Genomic DNA, 22,133 nt, shown 5'->3' on the forward strand with positions numbered 1-22,133 from the left:
GGAACAAAACTTGAACATCGCAGCAAGAAGCAGAGGAGGCTAATGAGTTGTATTTTAAAAAGGTCAAATCAGATTAATGGTTTCCGTAGTGATAGGGTATTCCAAAGATAGTCCTCATAGTAAAAGAAATAGGATTCAAATTAACTCTCGTGATGAAGACTGTTAGCAAATTTGATCCAAAAGTTAAATTTTCAGTCAAACATCAATTGGATGGAAGGATAAAAAAATAAAAATTGGTTCCACGTACTGAAGTCATGTGTTAGCGTGCATCGGAACATTTGTTTATTATCAATATGATATAAACCCAACCGGATTCAAATCCTCTTTGCAAGGATCCTAGGAATACATTAGTTATGTCCATTCATTTTACATCGGACGATCACTTTTCTTCAGGTACGTTTAATTTTAAATAAAAAAAATTAAAATGATTGACATGATTATGGATCCCTGAGATCCTCACAAAGAGGATCTAGAGAGGATCCAAATTCGATATAAACAGGCACCCAAAATAATGGCGGTGGTTGTGTTTAGAGAAAACTAATCTTCATGCACGTGCTCACGCGAGTGCAGAATATATTTTTTGAATCACGGCGTGCCACGTGAGACTTCCACGTTTTAAATGTAGTATTATCCGCGTGCGAAAGACTTTTTTTTTATAACGGTGAGCATATACATAAGACATTTTTTGAATCATGGCATGCTACAATCGGCTTAAACGTTTTAAATGTATTATTATACATATGTGAAAGACTTTTTTTATAAATGGCACTACACGCGTGTTAAGATATTTTGAACGTGTTTAAAAATAGAGAAAATAATATTTAATAAACAACTAATTGAATCACATTATTGCTACCTATTGTGAGGTACTAATTTTATAAATTTAAAAAAAAAAACTATACAAAAGTAATTAATTATGAAAAAACACTATTTATATGATGAAAATACCCTTTCATTATTTTGAATTGCTTTTGAACTTTTTTGTTTATGGGGCATTTCTATCCTAAATTTGTTGGTAAAGTCGGTGATCCCAAAAGTGCCTCCCGACTTTATATGTAAAGATATATGTATAAAAAAAATGGCAGTGGTAGTGAAGGGATGATGTTGAAATATCAAAACCCATGTCAATGGAGCTCCTTCAGTCCATGAAAACAAAAATTTATAATATAATAAGGTTTGCCTATGGACTTGAAAAACGACATACCACCGGCCGGGAAGGTGCAGTGAAAGAGAGAGGAAATGAGGAAAGAAAGACGCGAAAGGACAAATACTATACAATAGATTATAACAATTACTATTCAACTATCAATAATGCATTATTTTAAGTTGAAATATGGAAGCATATGAGAGATAGCATGACAATAATCACACAATAAACAAAAGTGATTAGAGAAACAGTTATTCAAGATCTGCATTAAATCATTGAGCCATTTTCAAAATTCGAACTTAAAACCACAATATATTAGATCATCGTATTAAATATTAAGTGGTGCTCTAATATAATTCTTAGGAATTTCAAGGAAGCATATGGGGGACTTTTCTTTTTCTTAATTCGGCAGTACAAGGGAGTTTTATTGCCCGTTGATTTTATATTGTTTATAATTTCATATGAGGATAAATTGGTAAAAAAGAAAAATAAAAGTAAATTCGTATTGTTGGATGATGGGCTTTGGTTGCACTCTAGTGGGTCGGAAAGTTAGGCCCTTAAGATGATTCATATTAGCCCAAAGGTTAATGGGGCCTGCTGTAGGTCAATTTCACAATTTGGGACATTGCGCATGGGAGAAACTTTTGAGTATAAACTTCCGTAGCACGTTACTTGTGCGCCTAAGATACATACACGGGGATATATTGCATTCCAAAGCATCGGATCAAGTTTAATTTAAATTATTTTTGTGATTTTTCTCCTTTTTTTTTTGGTTCTTTTTTATCTTTTATTTATTTTAGTTTGATGCATTCACAGCGAATGGCCTTTTACAATAGTGGTGAAAAAGAGTAAGCTTTTACATGATGACGTGAGTTTAAACTCCATTAATGACTAGTCTAATATCTAATCTAACAAAATTTATGTTTTGACAAACAAAAAAACAGTTTGGTGCGTTCACTCTTTCTTTTTCCCACTATTTCTTGAAGATTAATGGCCGGATTATTTGAACTTGGTAATTACAACGCTTCTGCTTCAAAGGCGCAAATTGGCGCTATTACAAGCAAGTTGTTAGTCTTGAATGGGAGAATAGCAACACAAAAGATATGCTCCATATCTACAGTTCCTGGTCATCCCACCATCTCTTATCCTTAAGGAGTCCATTTTCTAGAGTTCATGCAAGAACAAGCAAACATGGTGAATGCTTATATATGTAACGCGTTCTGGTAATGATCCATACTCTAACACTTATAATCAGGAATGGAGGAGGCACCTCAATTTGTCATGAAACAATATTCAGAATGTGCAAAAGTCTCCCCCAGGTTTCATGGCTCAAGAGAAGAAATTGAATTTGGAAGACACTCTTGCTCAGCCGACCATGTCTACCATTGAATTCATTAACGAAGCGAAAATGCAGTTGCCAAATCCGCAAACTTCTTTTTGTCATTTGGAGAAGCAAGTTGGCCACATTGCCATGTATATAACAAGATAGAAGACCCTTATTATTTAAGGAAAACTAATGAAAATGATCTAAAAATTTTGAGTTTTAACGATAAAGACAATATAAAGCGTAAAGTGAATAGTATCAGAATTAACTTTTTAGTGTAAAAATACAATTTTTTGTTAAAACGAACAGTCCTGCGGATTTTTCGTTAAAACTCCATCATTTATTGTATCTAACCGTGAAATGCACAAATTCAAAGAAGCACCTTTTTTTTACGACTGTCTTGAGAAGGGCCATTTATAAATTTCGTATAGGCCCCAAAATCTCAGATACGACCTGCTCTCTCTCTCTCTCGTTCAAGTCCTCCTTCTCCGCTTTCCCAGTTACTCCCGTCCGCTGTTGGTGGTTGTGCTATCTGCGAAAGCCAAGCCGATTTGTGAGGCAGTGGCTGACTGTGAATTCAATTCAAGTCCCCCATGAAGCCTATGTTGGGAGAATCATGGTGTTCTGATTTGACATCCATTGCATTAACTGCTATGCCGAATCGCCATCAAAACCGATCCCCCAGAAAGCTGTCGAGTCCGGCACCACCAGGAAGCTTGAGTCGTGGCCGGGAGCGGCGGTGAGGTTGAGGGAGAGGACGTGGAGAGGAAGAGGACGAGGGCGGGTGAATCATGTGAAGTGGTTGGAGTACGGGAGGGATGAAAATCATGTGAAATGTGAAATGGGCAATACCATCAGTCCCGTTTGAACAAAAGTAGGTACCTTTTAATCTCGGAATCAAAAGCGTTCCTACATTCCTCTGATCAGGCAAAAGCATTAAACGATTAAGCAACCCGCACAAAGTATAAAGGAGACTCATTTGCTTTGTTGGAGTCGGAATCAAAAGCGTTTCTATAGGAAGATGTTGTTGGTATATGGTCCAGCCATGATGACTGTTCTAGATTATTTTGTGCCTCCTTCACGCCATGATGACTGTTCTAGATTATTAAGCAACCTGCACCTCCTTCACGCCAGCATTATAACGACGTTCAAGGCTTCTGCAAAACTTCCTGTTTTCGAATATCGGAGTCGACGCCAGCATTATATCGACTTTCACTAAGCACCTTTGAACTGCGAAACTACGGAGTGGTAATTCGAAACCGCGGAGCCAACGTTAGTGACAGTTGTATGAAGAGTCAAAAAAGAGACATTTGTTCTGCATTAGCAGTTGTGTTTGCCAAAATCATACCAATGGCTCCTGCATCTTTCACCTCATGTCCTAATACCACTCCTGCACTCTAGGCCTAATACCACTGTCACAAATCACAATCTTCCCAGCAACAACGCTGCAATCCGAAGTTCCTTCCAAACACAAGGAGCTGGGATCAGGGCAAGTTGAATTGCTTCGAATACACACCATCAACCTCCTCTCTTCATTCATTTCAAAACAATAATTAATAAAAGAACAACTCCAAAGAAGTGAACAGCACTTCAATTCCAAAAAAGTAAAAGTGAAACTTTGGGGTTCATGGTGAGGATGGGTCAGGGGTGTTGAGGTGTGCTTGCGGTGGATTGAGTCGTGGCAACTTATTCATTCGGTGGAATTGTGAGTGACTGTGAGAGACAGACATTGGTCGCTGAGGGGACTTTGAGTATTTGGGGATGGGTCAAGAAGAGTCGGTCAAGCTTTGTTAACAAATGTCCTCTACCAATAACTGGAGAAATTGGCTAGACAAATGTGTGAGTAACACATGAAATCTAGACTGGCTAACTGGCTTAGAAAACCAACAAGCGAGAAAGGCTGTGTAGCAGGTCTTGTTTGCTGTATTGAATACCATGGTTTCACTCAGCGAGAAAGGCTTCATTTCTCTTTGATTTCCTTCACAGGAAAAGATGTTCAAAATTTTATAACTACCTAAGCTACAAGGTGTTCCGAATTACAGAGGGTTGGGAAGATGTACAAGGCTTTTGCAGTTTCTCAGATTTAAATACTCAAGCCCCTGAAGTCGTTCAATCGAGGGAGAAAGCTCTCTGATAGAAAGACTAATCATAGAACAATATGACAAAGAAAATTACCCATCCTGTCACTGAAAATTGATTGTGGAAAGCAGCAGTGTACCCACCGATGATTGTAGTAGTACATATAAAGACAAGAGCAGTGAACAAAGCTCCACGATTATACGGATATAGGACTCCAAAAAATGCTAGCAAAAATAAGATAAACAGCCTGAAGATTTGAAAAAAAAAAATCAAAGTTAAAACTAAAACAAAGGTTAAAAGTTGACACTCATACGGTCTGCACTTTTTTGTAATAATTTAAGACAAAGGTCCAGATTCATGGCAAGCAGTTGGGTACCAATTAGCCTAAAAGGGGCTAGCTTGTTACTGGTCTCTTTTGTAATAATTTAAGATATAGAAAAGTTAAGATAGAAGGAAAGCAAAGTACCTTTCATCCAAATTGGAGGAGCACCGGTGGCATTAGCAAGTTAGCAACGGGAATTGACATAGACAGCAATAGCTTCACAGTTTCTGCACAGGCACAAATCTAAAGTACAAGAAAGAAAAGCAGCGCATAAGCAATTGAAACCCGCCAAACCCGAACGAAAAGACAGGTATCAAATGTATTCCACATGTAGAGATATGTACCTCTCCCTCGCGACATAATCACAATAACCAATTGAAGGCCGCCGCATGTGGCGTAGTGACCAACTGATTGCTTCAAAACAGAGCTTCGTATCCATGTGTTTATCAGCAGAGTGCACCCAAAACCCCTGAAATTTCTTTCTTTTTTCAGGTAATATAATCTGCCAATTCTGAAATTTAATTCCGAATCAAAAATTGGGTTTGAATTTTGATTACCTGGAAATTGGGGTTGTACACGCGTCAAATTTTCACAACGGCTCTGTTTTGGGTTTTACCCAAAACCCAATGCTACTTGGAAGATTCTTAAGTTCTTTGCAATCTACTAGGACCAAATGATTCAACCCCGTGAGATTATTAATTGACGAGGGCAGTTCTTTAATTTTTGACCCGGACAAATTAAGCCATGATAGTTTCTCCATAACTTCTGAAATCTCTGGAAACATCTCAAGACTCGAGCAGCCGGAAAGATTAAGGGTATTGAGAAATTTCATACGAATACTGCTCGGAAGACTCTTCAGTTCCTTGCAATCTACTAGGACCAAATGATTCAACCCCGTGAGATTATTAATTGACGAGGGCAGTTCTTTAATTTTTGACCCGGACAAATTAAGCCATGATAGTTTCTCCATAACTTCTGAAATATCTGGAAACGTCTCAAGACTCGAGCAGCCGGAAAGATTAAGGGTATTGAGAGATTTCATACGAATGCTGCTTGGAAAACTCTTAAGTTCCTTGCAATCTACTAGGACCAAATGATTCAACCCCGTGAGATTATTAATTGACGAGGGCAGTTCTTTAATTTTTGACCCGGACAAATTGAACCATGATAGTTTCTCCATAACTTCTGAAATCTCTGGAAATATCTCAAGACTCGAGCAGCCGGAAAGATTAAGGGTATTGAGAGATTTCATACGAATGCTGCTTGGAAGACTCTTAAGTTCCTTGCAATCTTCTAGGACCAAATGATTCAACCCCGTGAGATTATTAATTGACGATGGCAGTTCTTTAATTTTTGACCCGGACAAATTAAGCCATGATAGTTTCTCCATAACTTCTGAAATCTCTGGAAACATCTCAAGACTCGAGCAGCCAGAAAGATTAAGGGTATTGAGAGATTTCATAGGAATGGTGCTGGGAAGACTCTTCAGTTCCTTGCAATCTTCTAGGACCAAATGATTCAACCCCGTGAGATTATTAATTGACGAGGGCAGTTCTTTAATTTTTGACCCGGACAAATTAAGCCATGATAGTTTCTCCATAACTTCTGAAATCTCTGGAAACATCTCAAGACTCGAGCAGCCGGAAAGATTAAGGGTATCGAGAGATTTCATACGAATGCTGCTTGGAAGACTCTTAAGTTCCTTGCAATCTTCTAAGACCAAATGATTCAACCCCGTGAGATTATTAATTGACGAGGGTAGTTCTTTAATTTGTGACCCGGACAAATTAAGCCATGATAGTTTCTCCATAACTTCTGAAATCTCTGGAAACATCTCAAGACTCGAGCAGCCGGAAAGATTAAGGGTACTGAGAGATTTCATACGAATGCTGCTTGGAAGACTCTGAAGTTCCTTGCAATCTTCTAGGACCAAATGATTCAACCCCGTGAGATTATTAATTGACGAGGGCAGTTCTTTAATTTTTGACCCGGAAAAATTAACCCATGATAGTTTCTCCATAACTTCTGAAATCTCTGGAAACATCTCAAGACTCGAGCAGCTGGAAAGATTAAGGGTATTGAGAGACTTCATACGAATGTTGTATGGAAGACTCTGAAGTTCCTTGCAATCTTCTAGGACCAAATGATTCAACCCCGTGAGATTATTAATTGACGAGGGCAGTTCTTTAATTTTTGACCCGGACAAATTAAGCCATGATAGTTTCTCCATAACTTCTGAAATCTCTGGAAACATCTCAAGACTCGAGCAGCCGGAAAGATTAAGGGTTTTGAGACATTTCATAGGAATGCTGCTTGGAAGACTCTTAAGTTCCTTGCAATCTACTAGGACCAAATCACTCAACCCCGTGAGATTATTAATTAACGAGGGCAATTCTTTAATTTTTGACCTGGACAAATCAAGCCATGATAGTTCCTCCATAACTTCTGAAATCTCTGGAAATATCTCAAGACTCAAGCAGCCGGAAAGATTAAGGGTTTTGAGACATTTCATACGAATGCTACTTGGAAGACTCTTAAGTTCCTTGCAATCTACTAGGGACAAATCACTCAACCCCGAGAGATTATTAATTGACGAGGGCAGTTCTTTAATTTTTGACCCGGACAAACTAAGCCATGATAGTTTCTCCATAACTTCTGAAATCTCTGGAAACATCTCAAGACTCGAGCAACCAGAAAGATCAAGGGTTTTGAGAGATTTCATACGCATGATGCTGGCTAGAATCTTAAGTTTTTTGCACCCAAAAAGATTCAATAACACAAGGTTTGTAAGGGTTGAAATAGATGGGTGAACCTCAACTAAACTTATACAATCTCGAAGAATTAGGTTCTCAAGATTGGGCATCTCTGTGAAGTCAGGGGTTTCCTTAAGGTGTTGACAGTAACTTAAATCGATGAACTTCAACTTTGCCAGCTTCTGTTGAAACAATCAAGAAAACATGCATCACTTAATGAGACATCTTAGAACCCAAACATTTAAAAGAAACATATACATGTAAATGATTGTACGTACCTGGGTTCCTTCCCAAAGTCGGTCAATGAGACTATATTGCATATCAAGTGCAACAAGATTTTTGAAATGAAAGGTGGATTGCAAAGACTTAAGAGGGCATCCAAGCCAGGAGAGATACCTCAACTCAAGTAACTTGAAGTGCCCAATCAGGTGGTGTTTGCAGTAATCATGTTCAAAAATAGAGTGACTGATCTTGAGAAGTCTTAGTTGAGTCATACTATCAAAAGCTTCAGCATTTAAGCATACCCAATCTGAGCACGACAAATCCAGGATTATGCCTTCAACTGCTTTTGTAGCCTGTGCAAATCAAAGTAAAGGAAAGAAAACAGAGAACCTTAGTTTACATTTTGAAATTAATGATTGTTTCTTAAGGAGCAGTTTGATAATCATTTCTTTTTAGTTTTCAACTTTGGTAATTGTTTTCAATTTTTAATTATTAAAAAAATGAAAACTAAAAATTACAAATTGAAAACAAAAATGGTTATTAAACCGGGCCTAAGAAATAGATTTTGATCAAAAGTTGCAGCTTTCTACCAACAATTGCATAAGAAAAATATTTCTAACCGTATTTTGAGTTAGCACAGGATGAACATCTTCATAGCTCCACAATCTACTTCGTCTCCCAGGCTCTCTGATAGATTCTTGGCGGACGATTTCCCGGCCCATTTCCTCTAGTGAATCATGCATCACCAGTTCCCCCTCCCCTGAGACAGTTATGAGTGCTCGATCGATTAGAACTCTTATTCCTGTATGAGGATAGAAACCACAACCGTCCAGAATTTCGGTTGCATAGTTTTTCTTCATCCCTTTAAAGAAACATGCAATATCTAGAAAGATGTCCTTCTCTGTGTCATCTAGTCCATCGAAGCTTGTTTTAAGCACATCATAAATTCCCCTTTGTGGGATTTCCCTTATTTTTTTTAACACATGTTCCCACTCGTGTACAGTTTTGTTATCAAGAAAAGCTCCCAAGACTGAGAGTACTAAAGGCAGACCTTGAGCATATTGTGTGAAAAGCCTCGAAAGATCGTCATAATCTCTGGTGGGTTGGTTTGTTTTAAAGGCGTACTGCCTAAAGAGTTCCAGAGCTCCACGATCACTAAAAATCTTGGGCCTATATATCGCATCAGCTCCACTTAGTAATTGTGCATCCCTAGTTGTTATAATGATTCTACTTCCATCACCAAAAGAATGCCGCTTTCCGAGTAAGGCTTCAATTTGAGCTAATTTGTCCACATCGTCAACAACAACAAGAACTTTTCTCTGGCCAAGGCTTTTTGACATCACCTGGAAACCTTTATTTGATATGTCCGAACTCCCTACCTTGTTGCTCGAGATACTAGATAGAAGTTGTGTTTGCACATCGAGTTCGCCATGCTTCTTGAAACCTTCCTTGACATTTTCAAGAAAGCAACAAGCTTCAAACTGACAAGCGATTTCATCATAAACAGCTCTAGCGATGGTTGTTTTGCCTAAACCACCCATACCCCATATTCCAACAACACGAACATTATTCGTGTCAACTCCAGGAGGATGTAATAATAAATGCATTTCATGCATATGAGAATCCATTTCAATCAAAGGATTATCTTTGCTTGAAGTTGATGAGATGAGGATCAATTTCCTATAAACATCTTCTACAATTTCCTCAATAAGCTTTGCATCATCCCTGTCAAAATTTAAAAATATTATAATAGCACCACCAATTAATAATTAATGGGTCGTTATAATAGTTATTTTGTTTTCATTTTTTTTTAAATGTAAATTTTGAATTTTAAAATTTTGGCCATGAATTCTTAGTTTCATTAAAAGTAGTTATCAAATGAGTTTTTCAATTTTTCTTCCATGCTATATAATAGTCTAAAAAACTACGAGTTAGATCTTACATGTAGAGATCTAATGGGTCTTCACAATTGTTTTGCATAAAACTTGTATTGAGTATTTCATATCATTGTAGCCCCATCACAAGTTTTCATCTATTAATTTCAAATAACTAAAAATTAAAAATTAAAAACTTAAAACAAAAAGTGACTCCTAAACGTTACAAAAATTAATAGCAAAGTAAAGCAAATTAGAAATTACTCATAGTTTCGCGAATCCCAGCCGGATAAATTGGTGGCTCGAGTAAGGGTGGACCTCCAGCTCCGCACCTCCTCCATGTTGGCGTTGGAATGGCCTTCATGCCGATCAAAAGCTTCGGCGAAACTTTCTTTGAGTTTACGAATATCGGATGGATCGACTTCGTAGAAAATGGGGACCACAATTTGGTTCTTGTTATCGTTGCATTCCAAAATTTCAACGAGTTCCTTCAAGCACCAAGTGGAAGAAGCATAGTTTTGAGAGAAAACTACAATCGAAAGCCTTGACTCTCGAATCGCTGTCAGGAGCTCGGAAAGGCGGTCGCCTTTTCTGAGATCTTCGGTATCAATGAAGGTGTTGAGTGGTTTCTGACGCAGAGCTCTGTATAGATGGCTGACGAAGCCCCTGCGAGTGTCTTCCCCTCTGAAATTGATGAAGACATCGTATTTCCAACGAAGGCCAGAAGAAGAAGAAGAAGAAGAAGTAGCCATTAATCGATCGCAGCGGGTCAGCGATGATCGAGCAGCTAGGACTAAGAGGAATGCAAGAACACAAGTAGATCTACAAACTGGATCACCGATAAATGGTCTGATAGATACCAAGTCAATGACTCAATGCAAAGGGGCAAAAGCGAAAATAGGAAATTATGCTTTATGGGTTTTCACATCTTCTTCCAGGAAATTTCGGTGACCCAAGAAAATGCGAAAAGTTGAAAAGATGTTGTTCTTGTTAGACCAAGTCATAGTCTGCGTGCGGTTTCTAGAGTTCGTGATCAAGTCAAACTGTTATCCAACAGGAGTTATTTTAGTTTAAGACTCTTTCAAATATGTCTTTCCGCGTACATCAAAGTTTGATCTTTCTGTTGTATTTTTTAATTTCAAATAACCTTGTAAACAGGGATTTCAATTCCCTCATGTAATCTGGAATGCAGTATTAATACATGCAGCCCATCACTGATTGGGTAATGCAATTGAAGAGAAACCTTGAGTGTTCTTAAGTTTTACAGTTCTGCTCTTCAAAACCCTGGACTCGGTCTGCATACGGGTGGGCGCCGAAAAACAGAAAAAGAAAAGCATTTTTCTTTTTTTTTTCTTTGTTTTTGGTAAATAGAAAAGCATTTTTCTTCGATTTAATATATTTAAGGGTAAATATAAGTTTACTGATCTCAAGTTTACATGAAGTTTTTTTTCGTTCCAGAGTCATATTGTTAATTTTAGAACAGTTTCATAAATCTGTTTGTTAGTCTGACGGTTAAATAAGTCATTAACTGATGACGTGGTGTTCACGTGGACATAATTGGACGCCAAGTGTCAATATGAGGCCTACATGAATATTAAAAAATTAAAAAAACTTAAAAAAATCAAAAAATAAAAAAAAATTCTGGGCCTCAGCCCTACGACCCCCTCCCTCCTTCTCCCTCCCTTGTCTCGTCTGCACTCACCCATTCCCCATTGGTTGATTCCGAAGCCGCATTTTTATAAACAGGTTCAGTGCCAATCCCAACGCCGCCGCCCTCCTCCGCACGGTCATCATCCTCAGCAGATTTCAACTTCGAATTCGAACCCATCGAACTCATCAATTCTTTCTCTGTAATCAGCAGCTTGGCCCCATAGAACAACTCTGAAGTCACCAAATCGAATCATGTACAAGACGCAGAACGCGGCACCGGCGTACTTGCATTTGGATCTTCAAGGAAATTTCGGTGCGAAAGGGATGTGCATACTTCTGATTTTTTGACCCAAGAAAATGCGAAGAAAGGGGTTAAAGTACGATATTGAATCCACACTTGCCTACCCAACAACTTCGTTGTAAACCGAAAATATAGCACAATCTTGCTATTCACATGAAGAGTGAGTTAGGATGACCCGAAATATATTCGGCTAAGTGTAAACATCTCACATATGTCATATCCAACGATCAACGGAATCATCTAATTAAAGATCACATATTTAAAAATTATTCATATATTTAAAGATCATAAATGAGTAATATATATTTAAAGATCATATATGAGTTACATATATCCAACGGAATCATATGTAAGTTGCATATTCTTTTTCTTCTCCTGCAAGAGTTACATACAAGTACAGGAATCATATTCAGAAGAAAAAAAAAAAAAAAAAAAATTGAACTATGTCAGTAGTTGCATGGTGATTACTGACTGTTCTAAAGAAAGTCTTCAACCCGCGTCCTGCTCTTACATCCGGTGTATTGCGAGTGCTTCTTCCATGATCTTAGCTTAAGCCAGCAATTCAGCTCTTATTCCCTGATGGATGGGTTGAAAGATGGTCTCTGAGTGCAGAGTCACCACCAGTAACCTTGCTCAACTTCTCGGACACACTCTGGGATCATATCCAGCAGAAGCAACCAACAGAAGCCCAATGTGATCCGCTTCAATTTCCATCCTGATTAAGTGAAAGAGAGCATGAGCACACGAACATGGAAAACCAAAGAATCCTGTTCAGCATTTTGTCAAGCTATCAGCTGGTACACAAGCGATATGATGCAATGATCATGAGAAAATAAAATATAAAAAATAAAACCCAAGCTTTAATCCAAAGAATTCTCACTTAGTAGTCCAATGCTAATTCATTACCATTCAGTTAGTCCAGATACACTCAACTTATCCAACTATTTTACGATGTTACGAAAGACTACTACTACTACTACTTTACAGGTGAAGCATGAAAGGGTAGAAAAACAAACATGAATCACTAGATTCACTACAAGTGACATACCAAGAAATCTAACAGTAAGTATCAACAAGACCAATCCAACGGTATCACAGAGCATATGATGAAGCTTTCAGTAAGGTAACAATGGAGGTCACCATCGTCTTTTTCAAGGAAGCATCAGTGAACAAAAGCTCTGAAATATGATCACCACAATACTAAAAGTTTTTGTGATAGGGAGGGTCAAGGGTCTTTGTACTACTTCAATTCCCTTCTTTCCAATTTCTGGAACCCAAGAGTTAATGAATGATTCACTTTAGCAAACAACCAGAGTAGGACTTCTCGCCCTGTGCGCTCCATCCTTCCACACCAACCCTCCGAATTCCGAAACCGCTTGCCGGAATTTCGTAATGAAGGTGATCTTATAAGAGAGTTTTTTATTTGCTCTGGTGCAGTTTAGCGTCCAAGGCTCGACTTTCACATAAGCACTTTTGAACGGCGAAACTATGGTGTGGTAATTCGAAACTGCAGGGCCGATATTAGTGACAGCTGTATGAAGTGTCAAAACAGAAATGTTTGTTCTCCATTTGCAGCTGTGTTTGCCAAAATCATACCAATGGCTCCTGCATCTTTCACCACCTGTCCCTCCTGCACTCTGGGCCAAATACCACTGTCACAAATCACAATTCTTCCCGGTAACAACGCTGCAATCCAAAGTTCCTTCCAAACACAAGAAGCTGGGATCCGGGCAAGTTGAATTGCTTCCCATATACACTATCAACCTCCTCTCTTCATTCAATTCAAAACAATAATAGATAAAAGGACAACTCCAAAGAAGTGAACTGCACTACAATTCCGAAAGTAAAAGTGAAACTTTGGAGTTCATGGTGTTGGTTGGGGGGGTTGGGGTTTTGGGGTGTGCTCGCAGTGGATTGAGTAGTGGCAACTTATTCAGTGGAATTGTGAGTGACTGAGAGAGACAGACATTGGTAGCTGAGGGGACTTTGAGAATTTTGGGAGAAATCTAGGAGAGTCAGGCAAAGCTTTGTTAACATATGTCCTCTACCAATAAATGGAGAAATTGGCTAGACAGAGGTGTGGTGTAATATATGAAATCTAGACTGGCTGAATGGCGAAGAAATCCAATAAGCGAGAAAGGCTGCGTAGCAGCTCTTGTTTGTTGTATTGAATACCATGGTTTCACTCAGCGAGAAAGGCTTTATTTCTCTTTGATTTCCTTCACAGGAAAAGGTGCTTAAAGTTTATAACTACCTAAGCTACCGATGAATGCAGAGCGTGCTAATGATGCAGATGACAAGCAATTGAAAAGCCCATCATTATACGCCACTTATGCTTCAAAAGGAATCTAATCTAGACTAATATAGTCATTTGGACATTAATACAAAATCGGAGGGCATTATTCACTGTAATTTGCAGATATAGAAATGTTAAGATAAGGAAAAGCAAGCTACCTTTCACCCAAATTGGAGGAGCACCGGTGGCATTAGCAGTGAGAAATGACGGATATTTTCACAGTTTCTGCACAAGCACAAATCAAACGTATAAGAAAAGCAGCACATAAGCAATTGAACCTGCAAACCCAAACGAAAAGATAGATAGTAAATGTATTCCTATGAAAGAATGCAGTTTTATGAGAAGTGTATGCATCCAAATGGCATTTGACGCAGATTGCCAGACGGTGAAAGAAAAATCCAATGTGGGAGAAGGGGCAATTACATCATCGTCAATTCCAATAATAGATAAAAGAACAACTCCATAGAAGTGAACTGCACTTCCATTCCAAAAAAGTAAAAGCGAAACTGGGGAAATTTTGATAACTTTAATGGTGGGTGTTTTTGTGGTGGTTGATGGTGAGGGTGGGTTTGTGTTGTTGGGGTGTGCTCGGGGCCTTGTAGTCATGGGAACATATTCATTCGGTGGAATTGCAAGAGACAGACAATGGTTGCTGAGGCGACTTTGAGTATTTGGGGGGGAGGAGTTGAAGAGAGTCAGTCAAGCTTTGTTAATATGTTCCCTACCAATAACTGGAGAAATTGGCTAGACAGATTTGTGAGTGTGACATGAAATCTAGACCGGCTAACTGGCTAAGAAATCCAATAAGCGAGAAAGACTAAGTAGCAGCTTTTGTTCGTTGTATTGAATATCATGGTTTCACTCAGCGACAAAGACTTCATTTCTCTTTGATTTCCTTCACAGGAAAAGGTGCTTAAAATTTTTTAACTACCTAAGCTACTGATAAATGCAGAGTCTGCTGATGATGCATACTACAAGCAAACGAAAAATCAGCCATTATACCCCACTTACACAAAAAAAAAAAAAAGCAATCTAATCTAGGCTAATATAGTCATTTCAACATTAACACAGAGGAATTTTTTACTCTTTCTGAGTTTTGAGTTGATTTGTGTATTTTGAGAGCTCTTCTATTTTGGTTTTTGCTTTTTCAGGTATTTCTTTCTTCATCGTTCATCCTGAGACTGGTACCTGGTCACTATTTACTTACTCGTATGTATTGGGCACTTGTTGAGTTATTTATGATTGTATTAATTTGTGTCTGCTAAGTTAATATACTTTTATCAATTTGTGTTCTCTGTCATTGGTCAGTAAACAAATGTGGATTATGGTTCAGGAGTATCATCATGTTCCTAACATCCTATTAGCTATAACGTCCTTCTCCAAGCAGTATATATACAGATACTAGAAATATATAAATCTAACCTGAAACTACCAGAACCATTTGATTCTAGTGTCTACTCTGCAGCTTTAGCATTAGTTGGTACAAGGGACATCCTTCCGAAGAGGGAGATGAAATCATTGAGGCTCTTATTTATTCCTCCTCTTGTTGTGCCTTTATAGACTGCTAATTCCAGATGATCCAATCTCATACACCTTCCCTGCAAAAGAACGTGTGCCAGACTTCAAGATCAAAATTTTCCAACAAAAGAACTTAAAGATGAAACTCGTTAGCAGAACAAATGGTGCACAAAGGGATTTAAAATCTTGAAATTCTGTGTATTTTTGGCAGAGTTTATGTGAGCATGCAACTAAAACTGGCATCACTACCAATGACGCACAAAGCATGGCCGAAAAACATAAAGGGAAGCAATAACAACAAAACATGTGCGAAGTAATCCGTCCACATATTGGGAAACTTTAACAGTTTCAGGAGTTAGTTTTCGATTGTATTTGTTAAAGGCGAGATGGATGTCAACTATGCAATGCTCTGTAAAACTTAAAAGGTTGTATAGCAGCTCTTGTTCGTTGTATTGAATACCATGGTTTCATTTCTCTGTGATTTCCTACGCAGAATGTGTTGATGAATACGACAAGCAATTGAAAATACCGTCATTATACCCCAGTTACGCCAAAAAAGAAATCTAATCTAGACTAATATAGTCATTTACACAATCCAGAGGGCTCAACCACTGTTATTTGCAGATATGGAAGAATTAAGATTAAAGGAAATGCAAAGTACCTTTCACCCAAATTGAATGCTGCTTTCCAAGTAAGCCTTCAATTTGGGATAATTTTTCAACATCATCAAGAACAATGAAAACTCCGCATTTTACGTTAAGCAGTTCCTGCATGCATTCACCGGTGCTAAAACCTTTTCTCAAGATATCTTCCAAACTGTTGGGGTCGTCGCTCCCAAAAAGGTCCGCTCTCGGCCATTCCAAACGCTGCCTAGCAGAGGAGTGGTTATCTGAAGCGATGTACAGCACCATTATCCGAGAAGCCTTCGTTGACATTTTTGGGAAAGCAGCAAGCTTCAAATTGACAAGCGATTTCATCATAAAAGAGTCAAAGCTTCAAATTGGCATCATCCCTGTGAAGTTTTAGAATTATCAAACTGAGTTTTATAACAAGCCCAAAAGAGTCAAAGGAATGCATGTTCACTTGCTTGCAAATTGCAATTAACATACTTTAGCCGCACAAATTTCATAATCTGAATTGTTCGTGTTCATGAGCATATATATGGCCAAATTGGTGAACATTTAGCCATTTAAATTTAAGGATGTTAGCAGTGACCAAAATCGTGGATTTATTCGATACATATGGGTAATTAACAATCTCCAGCTAATCTTGATTAAGAAAATGAACACTTTCAAGTTATGATATTTGTACGGTTAAAATACTTTAACAGCAAGTGCATGTGAAAAAAAAATTAAACTTACTTATAATTTTGCGAATCCCAACCGGATAAATGGTAGCGGACCTCCAGCCCTGCACCTCCTTCACGCCAGCGTTAGAATGACGTTTATGTTTAGGCAAAAGCTTCTGCAAAACTTCCTGTTTTCGAATATCGGATGGATCGACGCCGTATAAAACAGGAACCACTATCTGCTTGTGTGCATCCACGCATTCCATTATCTGGGCAAGTTCTTTCAAGCACCACGTCGAAGAAGCATAGTTTTCGAAAAAAAAAACTAGGATCGAAAGCCTGAGCCGCTAATAGCTGCCAGGAGCTTCGAAAGGTCGTTGCCTTTTGAAGCTCTTCGGCTTCGATGAAGGTGTTGACTGCTTTCTGATCCAGACCTTTGTTGAGATGGCTGACGAAGAAGCAGCAGCCTCGAGTCCTCTAAAATTCAGGAACACATCGTATTTCCAATGACTGTCGTATGAAGACGAAGAAGCAGCAGCAGCAGCAGCCATTAGCATGCATGGGATTGATCGCAGAAAGTACCATGTAAGCAATGATTGACTAGCCTCATGTACTGCAAGGACTGAAATGCTCGGACGGAATAAAAAGCATTAATAATTAATATAAACATACATTGAAATTAAATCATGCCAAAAAGGGCAAAAAAAAAAACCACCAGTGCATGATTCACAGTGGAGGTAGCCAAACTACAACAGCAGAGCTTCTCACCCTTTGCACTCCATCCTTCCACACCAGCCCTCCGAATTCCGGAACCGCCTGCCGGGATTTCATGGTAAGGTGATCTTATAAGATAGTTTTTGGTTTGCTCTGGTGAAGTTAAACGTCTGAGGCTCGACTTTCACATAAGCACCTTTGAACTGCGAAACTACGGCGTGGTAATTTGAAACCGCAGAGCCAACATTAGTGACAGTTGTATGAAGAGTCAAAATAGAAACATATGTTCTGCATTAGCAGCTGTGTTTGCCAAAATCATACCAATGGCTCCTGCATCTTTCACCATCTGTCCCTCCTGCACTCTGGGCCTAATACCACTGTCACAAATCATTATCTTCCAGGCAACAACGCTGCAATCCGAAGTTCCTCCCAAACACAAGGAGATGGGATCAGAGCAAGTTGAATTGCTTCAAATATACAGCATCAACCTCCTCTCTTCATTCATTTCAAAACAATAATAGATAAAAGAACAACTCCAAAGAAGTGACCTGCACTTCAATTCCAAAAATGTAAAAGTGGAACTTTGGAGTTCATGGTGAGGGTGGGTTTGGGGTGTTGAGGTGTGCTTGCAGTGGATTGAGTCTTGGCAACTTATTTATTCGGTGGTATTGTGAGTGACTGAGGGAGACAGACATTGGTCGCTGAGGGGACTTTTGAGTATTTGGGGATGAGTCAAGGAGAGTACAAATGTGTGAGTCTGACACATGAAATCTAGACTGGCTAACTAGCTAAGAAAACCAACAAGCGAGAAAGGCTGTGTGGCAGGTCTTGTTTGCTGTATTGAATACCATGGTTTCACTCAGCGAAGGCTCATTTCTCTTTGATTTCCTTCACAGGAAAAGGTGTTCAAAATTTTATAACGACCTAAGCTACAGATGAATGTACATTGTGCTGATGATGCATACAACTAGATTGAAAAACCCATCATTATACCCCACTAATGCAAAAAAAGCAATCTAATCTAGAATAATATAGTCATGTACACAAATTCAGATGTAGAAATGTTAAGATAATAGGAAATGCAAAGTACCTTTCACCCAAATTGGAGGAGCACCGGTGGCATTAGCAAGTTAGCAACAGGAATTGACATAGCAGTATCTTCACAGCTTGTGCACAAGCACAGTTTCTACCCTAGCCGTCTGACCATGCCAATTCCACCAAAGCCGCTGCACGTGGCGTAGTGACCGATTGATTACATCAAAACCAAGCTTCGTATCCATGTGTTTATCAGCAGAGTGTACCCAAAACCCCCGAAAATTATTTCTTTTTCAGATAATAAAATTTCCCAGATATTGAAATTTAATTCCGGATCAAAAATTGGGTTTGAATTTTGATTACCTAGAAATTGGGGGGTTGGGGCAGAGAGGGACCCAGGCAAAACGGAGCTCTGATATGGCGTGTAGCCGTTGTGGATGCCAATGATGTTTGGGAGTGTTGTACACGTGTCAAACCTTCACTACGGATCTCTGTAGTGGATGCCGATGATGTTTAGGAGCATACTACACGGGTGAAAAAGCCAGTATGCCCATTATCAAAATCCACTGCATTATCCCACAAGCGTACTAAATCCTCAAAGTTGACAGGTAATTGAGAAAGATTTGTGCACCCACAGAGATTGAGAGCTACAAGGTGTTCCAAATTACAGAGTGTTGGGAAGATGTACAAGGCTTTTGCAGTTTCTCAGATTTAAATACTAAAGCCCCTGAAGTCGTTCAATCGAGGGGGAAAGCTCTCTGATAGAAAGACTAATCCTAGAACCATATGACGAAGAAAATTACCCATCCTGTCACTGAAAATTGATTGTGGAAAGCAGCAGCAGTGTACCCACCGATGATTGAAGTAGTACATATAAAGACGAGAGAAGTGAACAAAGCTCCACGATTATACGGATATAGGACACCAAAAAATGGTAGCAAAAATAAGATAAACAGCCTGAAGATTTAAAAAAAGTCAAAGTTAAAACTAAAACAAAGGTTAAAAGTTGACACTCATACAGTCTGCATTTTTTTTTTTTAAACAGGAACCAGTATCTGCTTGTGCAAAACTTCTGCACAACTTCCTGTTTTCGAATATCGGATGGATCGACTCCGTATAAAACAGGAACCAGTATCTGCTTGTGTGCATCCACGCATTCCATTATCTGGGCAAGTTCTTTCAAGCACCAAGTCGAAGAAGCATAGTTTTCGAAAAAAAAACTAGGATTGAAAGCCTGAGCCGCTAATAGCTGCCAGGAGCTCCGAAAGGTCGTTGCCTTTTGAAGCTCTTCGGCTTCGATTAAGGTGTTGACTGCTTTCTGATCCAGACCTTTGTTGAGATGGCTGACGAAGAAGCAGCAGCCTCGAGTCCTCTAAAATTCAGGAACACATCGTATTTCCAATGACTGTCGGATGAAGACGAAGAAGCAGCAGCAGCAGCAGCCATTAGCATGCATGGGATTGATCGCAGAAAGTACCATGTAAGCAATGATTGACTAGCCTCATGTACTGCAAGGACTGAAATGCTCGGACGGAATAAAAAGCATTAATAATTAATGTAAACATACATTGAAATTAAATCATGCCAAAAAGGGCAAAAAAAAAAAAAACACCAGTGCATGATTCACAGTGGAGGTAGCCAAACTACAACAGCAGAGCTTCTCACCCTTTGCACTCCATCCTTCCACACCAACCCTCCGAATTCCGGAACCGCCTGCCGGGATTTCATGGTAAGGTGATCTTATAAGATAGTTTTTGGTTTGCTCTGGTGAAGTTAAACGTCTGAGGCTCGACTTTCACATAAGCACCTTTGAACTGCGAAACTACGGTGTGGTAATTTGAAACCGCAGAGCCAACATTAGTCACAGTTGTATGAAGAGTCAAAATAGAAACATTTGTTCTGCATTAGCAGCTGTGTTTGCCAAAATCATACCAATGGCTCCTGCATCTTTCACCATCTGTCCCTCCTGCACTCTGGGCCTAATACCACTGTCACAAATCACAATCTTCCAGGCAACAACGCTGCAATCCGAAGTTCATTCCAAACACAAGGAGCTGGGATCAGAGCAAGTTGAATTGCTTCAAATATACACATGGTCTGCAAGTTCATTGTCTTTAAGTTGCAATATTAATGCAGTGTGTCATAAATTAGTCTTTAGAATTCCTAAGTATATTAATGTGGATCTTTCCAGATTCATGTACCGATTAGCCTAAAAGGGGCAAGAAATCTTGGATTTTCTGCTTGTGTGTGAGGCACATTAACCTTGGAGTGATTCCAAGGCACCTTCTGGGGGATGCCAAAGGATGGAGTGAGTCCAAATATCTTCTTGTCTGCCTAACTAGTCTTATTGTCCTACATCTTATACGTATATGATATTATGTGTAGGTGTTCAACATTTACAGAGGCTTTGATGTCCCTCTGTTCTATAGGTGTTCCCTTAAAAGTTAAAAACAGAGTAAAATATCTGTCACCATGCTATCTACAGAACATAAAGCTATGAAACAAGAAGAGAAGTGACTGAAGAATGATAAATTAGCTTACAAGGCAAGCAGTTGGGTACCCACGCCCAAGACAGCACAAAACAGTGACATGTTTGGGGGATCTCTGAAAACACCACCATGAATGTATTTCCAGCCAACCTCCTTGTCTTCTTCTTCGTCACTGTTTGAGAACCTACGACAAGATTAATTACACTAGGCTGACCAAGTAAAAACATAATGTAGTTGGAGGACAGGATTGTGAATAATGTTTAACTTTTCCATATCATTCTTGAGGCGTCGCACTATGAGCAAAGCAAGCAATCCCATCAAAAGCAAAATGATGAAATAGAATTAATGAATGAGAACCAATGACTTTTCTGGCAGACTGGCAGTAATGAAGCCTTTGAGTACTTGACCATCCTGATCTGGAACTGAGTTGAGGTGGCCTTCCAGTTAACCGAATAAGTGAACTCAACATCAATATCAATTTCTGTTATATCGATAACATGATTTGGATCACAAAAAGCATGTATTTCTTTTCCATTGTAAAGAACATCAAAAAGCAAATATGTGAACAGATAATACTTGGTCCCTTTTCCCAACTCTCATCTTCAACTTTCCCGATGTACCCGCAGACTGGAAGATCATCACAATACATCTGGAAGTGAAATTCATTACTGATAACATCCCTGAACTTCACAACTTCAACAACTTTAAGCTTCTTCCGACACAGGCTCTCTCCAGCTTTGAATTGCTTAGTCGAAGAAGTAACTGAAACCTTATATAAGCAAGAACTTAAAACCGTTAGCGTTTTCCTCTAAAAATATTTACAGAATTTAAAGAATTTGTATTCAATCGGCGGTGAGGAAGATAAGGGTACCTGGGGTTGTTCAAGAGGCCAACTTTGTTGACGAAGAAGACAGATCTCCTACATTATAGCAGTGATCGCTTGCTGAGGCTGTTGCATCAGGAGCTGAGAATGTAAGGATCGTCAGGAGGACCACGAGGAGACTCATTTGCAACGAAATTGCAGATATAGAAAAGTTAAGATATAAGGAAAGCAAAGTACCTTTCATCCAAATTGGAGGAGCAACGGGAATTGACATAGATAGCAATATCTTCACAGTTTC

The 22,133-nt window shown here is 39.0% G+C and overlaps 2 protein-coding genes across 30 annotated transcripts in view; both read right to left on the minus strand.

Moving 5' to 3' along the window:
• LOC103938645 (disease resistance protein RUN1-like) overlaps positions 1 to 22,133 on the minus strand; it is a 71,593-nt gene that overhangs the window by 43,521 nt on the left and 5,939 nt on the right. For 3 of the 29 annotated variants that reach the window (XM_048565184.1, XM_048565179.1, XM_048565178.1), the window contains exons 5-15: positions 22,073 to 22,132; positions 21,884 to 21,976; positions 21,278 to 21,781; positions 21,065 to 21,196; positions 18,579 to 19,480; positions 17,810 to 17,914; positions 17,543 to 17,699; positions 16,848 to 17,396; positions 16,148 to 16,498; positions 15,391 to 15,566; positions 14,127 to 14,193 (exon numbers count right to left, since the gene is read on the minus strand). The gene's annotated coding sequence lies outside the window, so the exon portion shown is untranslated. Of the gene's footprint in view, positions 1 to 11,913; positions 12,440 to 12,720; positions 13,310 to 14,126; positions 14,194 to 15,390; positions 15,567 to 16,147; positions 16,499 to 16,847; positions 17,397 to 17,486; positions 17,700 to 17,809; positions 17,984 to 18,578; positions 19,481 to 21,064; positions 21,197 to 21,277; positions 21,782 to 21,883; positions 21,977 to 22,072; position 22,133 lie in introns of those variants that run through there. The other 26 variants (XM_048565196.1, XM_048565189.1, XM_048565176.1 and 23 more) reach the window with 24 other exon arrangements.
• LOC103964615 (disease resistance protein RPV1-like) lies at positions 1,638 to 10,473 on the minus strand. Its single transcript, XM_048564859.1, has 8 exons — positions 9,986 to 10,473; positions 8,468 to 9,572; positions 7,904 to 8,200; positions 5,430 to 7,807; positions 5,217 to 5,341; positions 5,017 to 5,115; positions 3,820 to 3,932; positions 1,638 to 3,709 (listed from the first exon to the last, which is right to left on the minus strand). The coding sequence occupies exons 1-4, from the start codon at positions 10,471 to 10,473 to the stop codon at positions 5,462 to 5,464; spliced, it is 4,236 nt and encodes a 1,411-aa protein (XP_048420816.1). The 3' UTR covers positions 1,638 to 3,709; positions 3,820 to 3,932; positions 5,017 to 5,115; positions 5,217 to 5,341; positions 5,430 to 5,461.

The sequence above is a fragment of a genome, unplaced genomic scaffold (assembly GCF_019419815.1).
Source record: "Pyrus x bretschneideri cultivar Hongxiangsu unplaced genomic scaffold, Pyrus_bretschneideri_v1 Contig4, whole genome shotgun sequence".
NCBI lineage: Eukaryota > Viridiplantae > Streptophyta > Magnoliopsida > Rosales > Rosaceae > Pyrus > Pyrus x bretschneideri.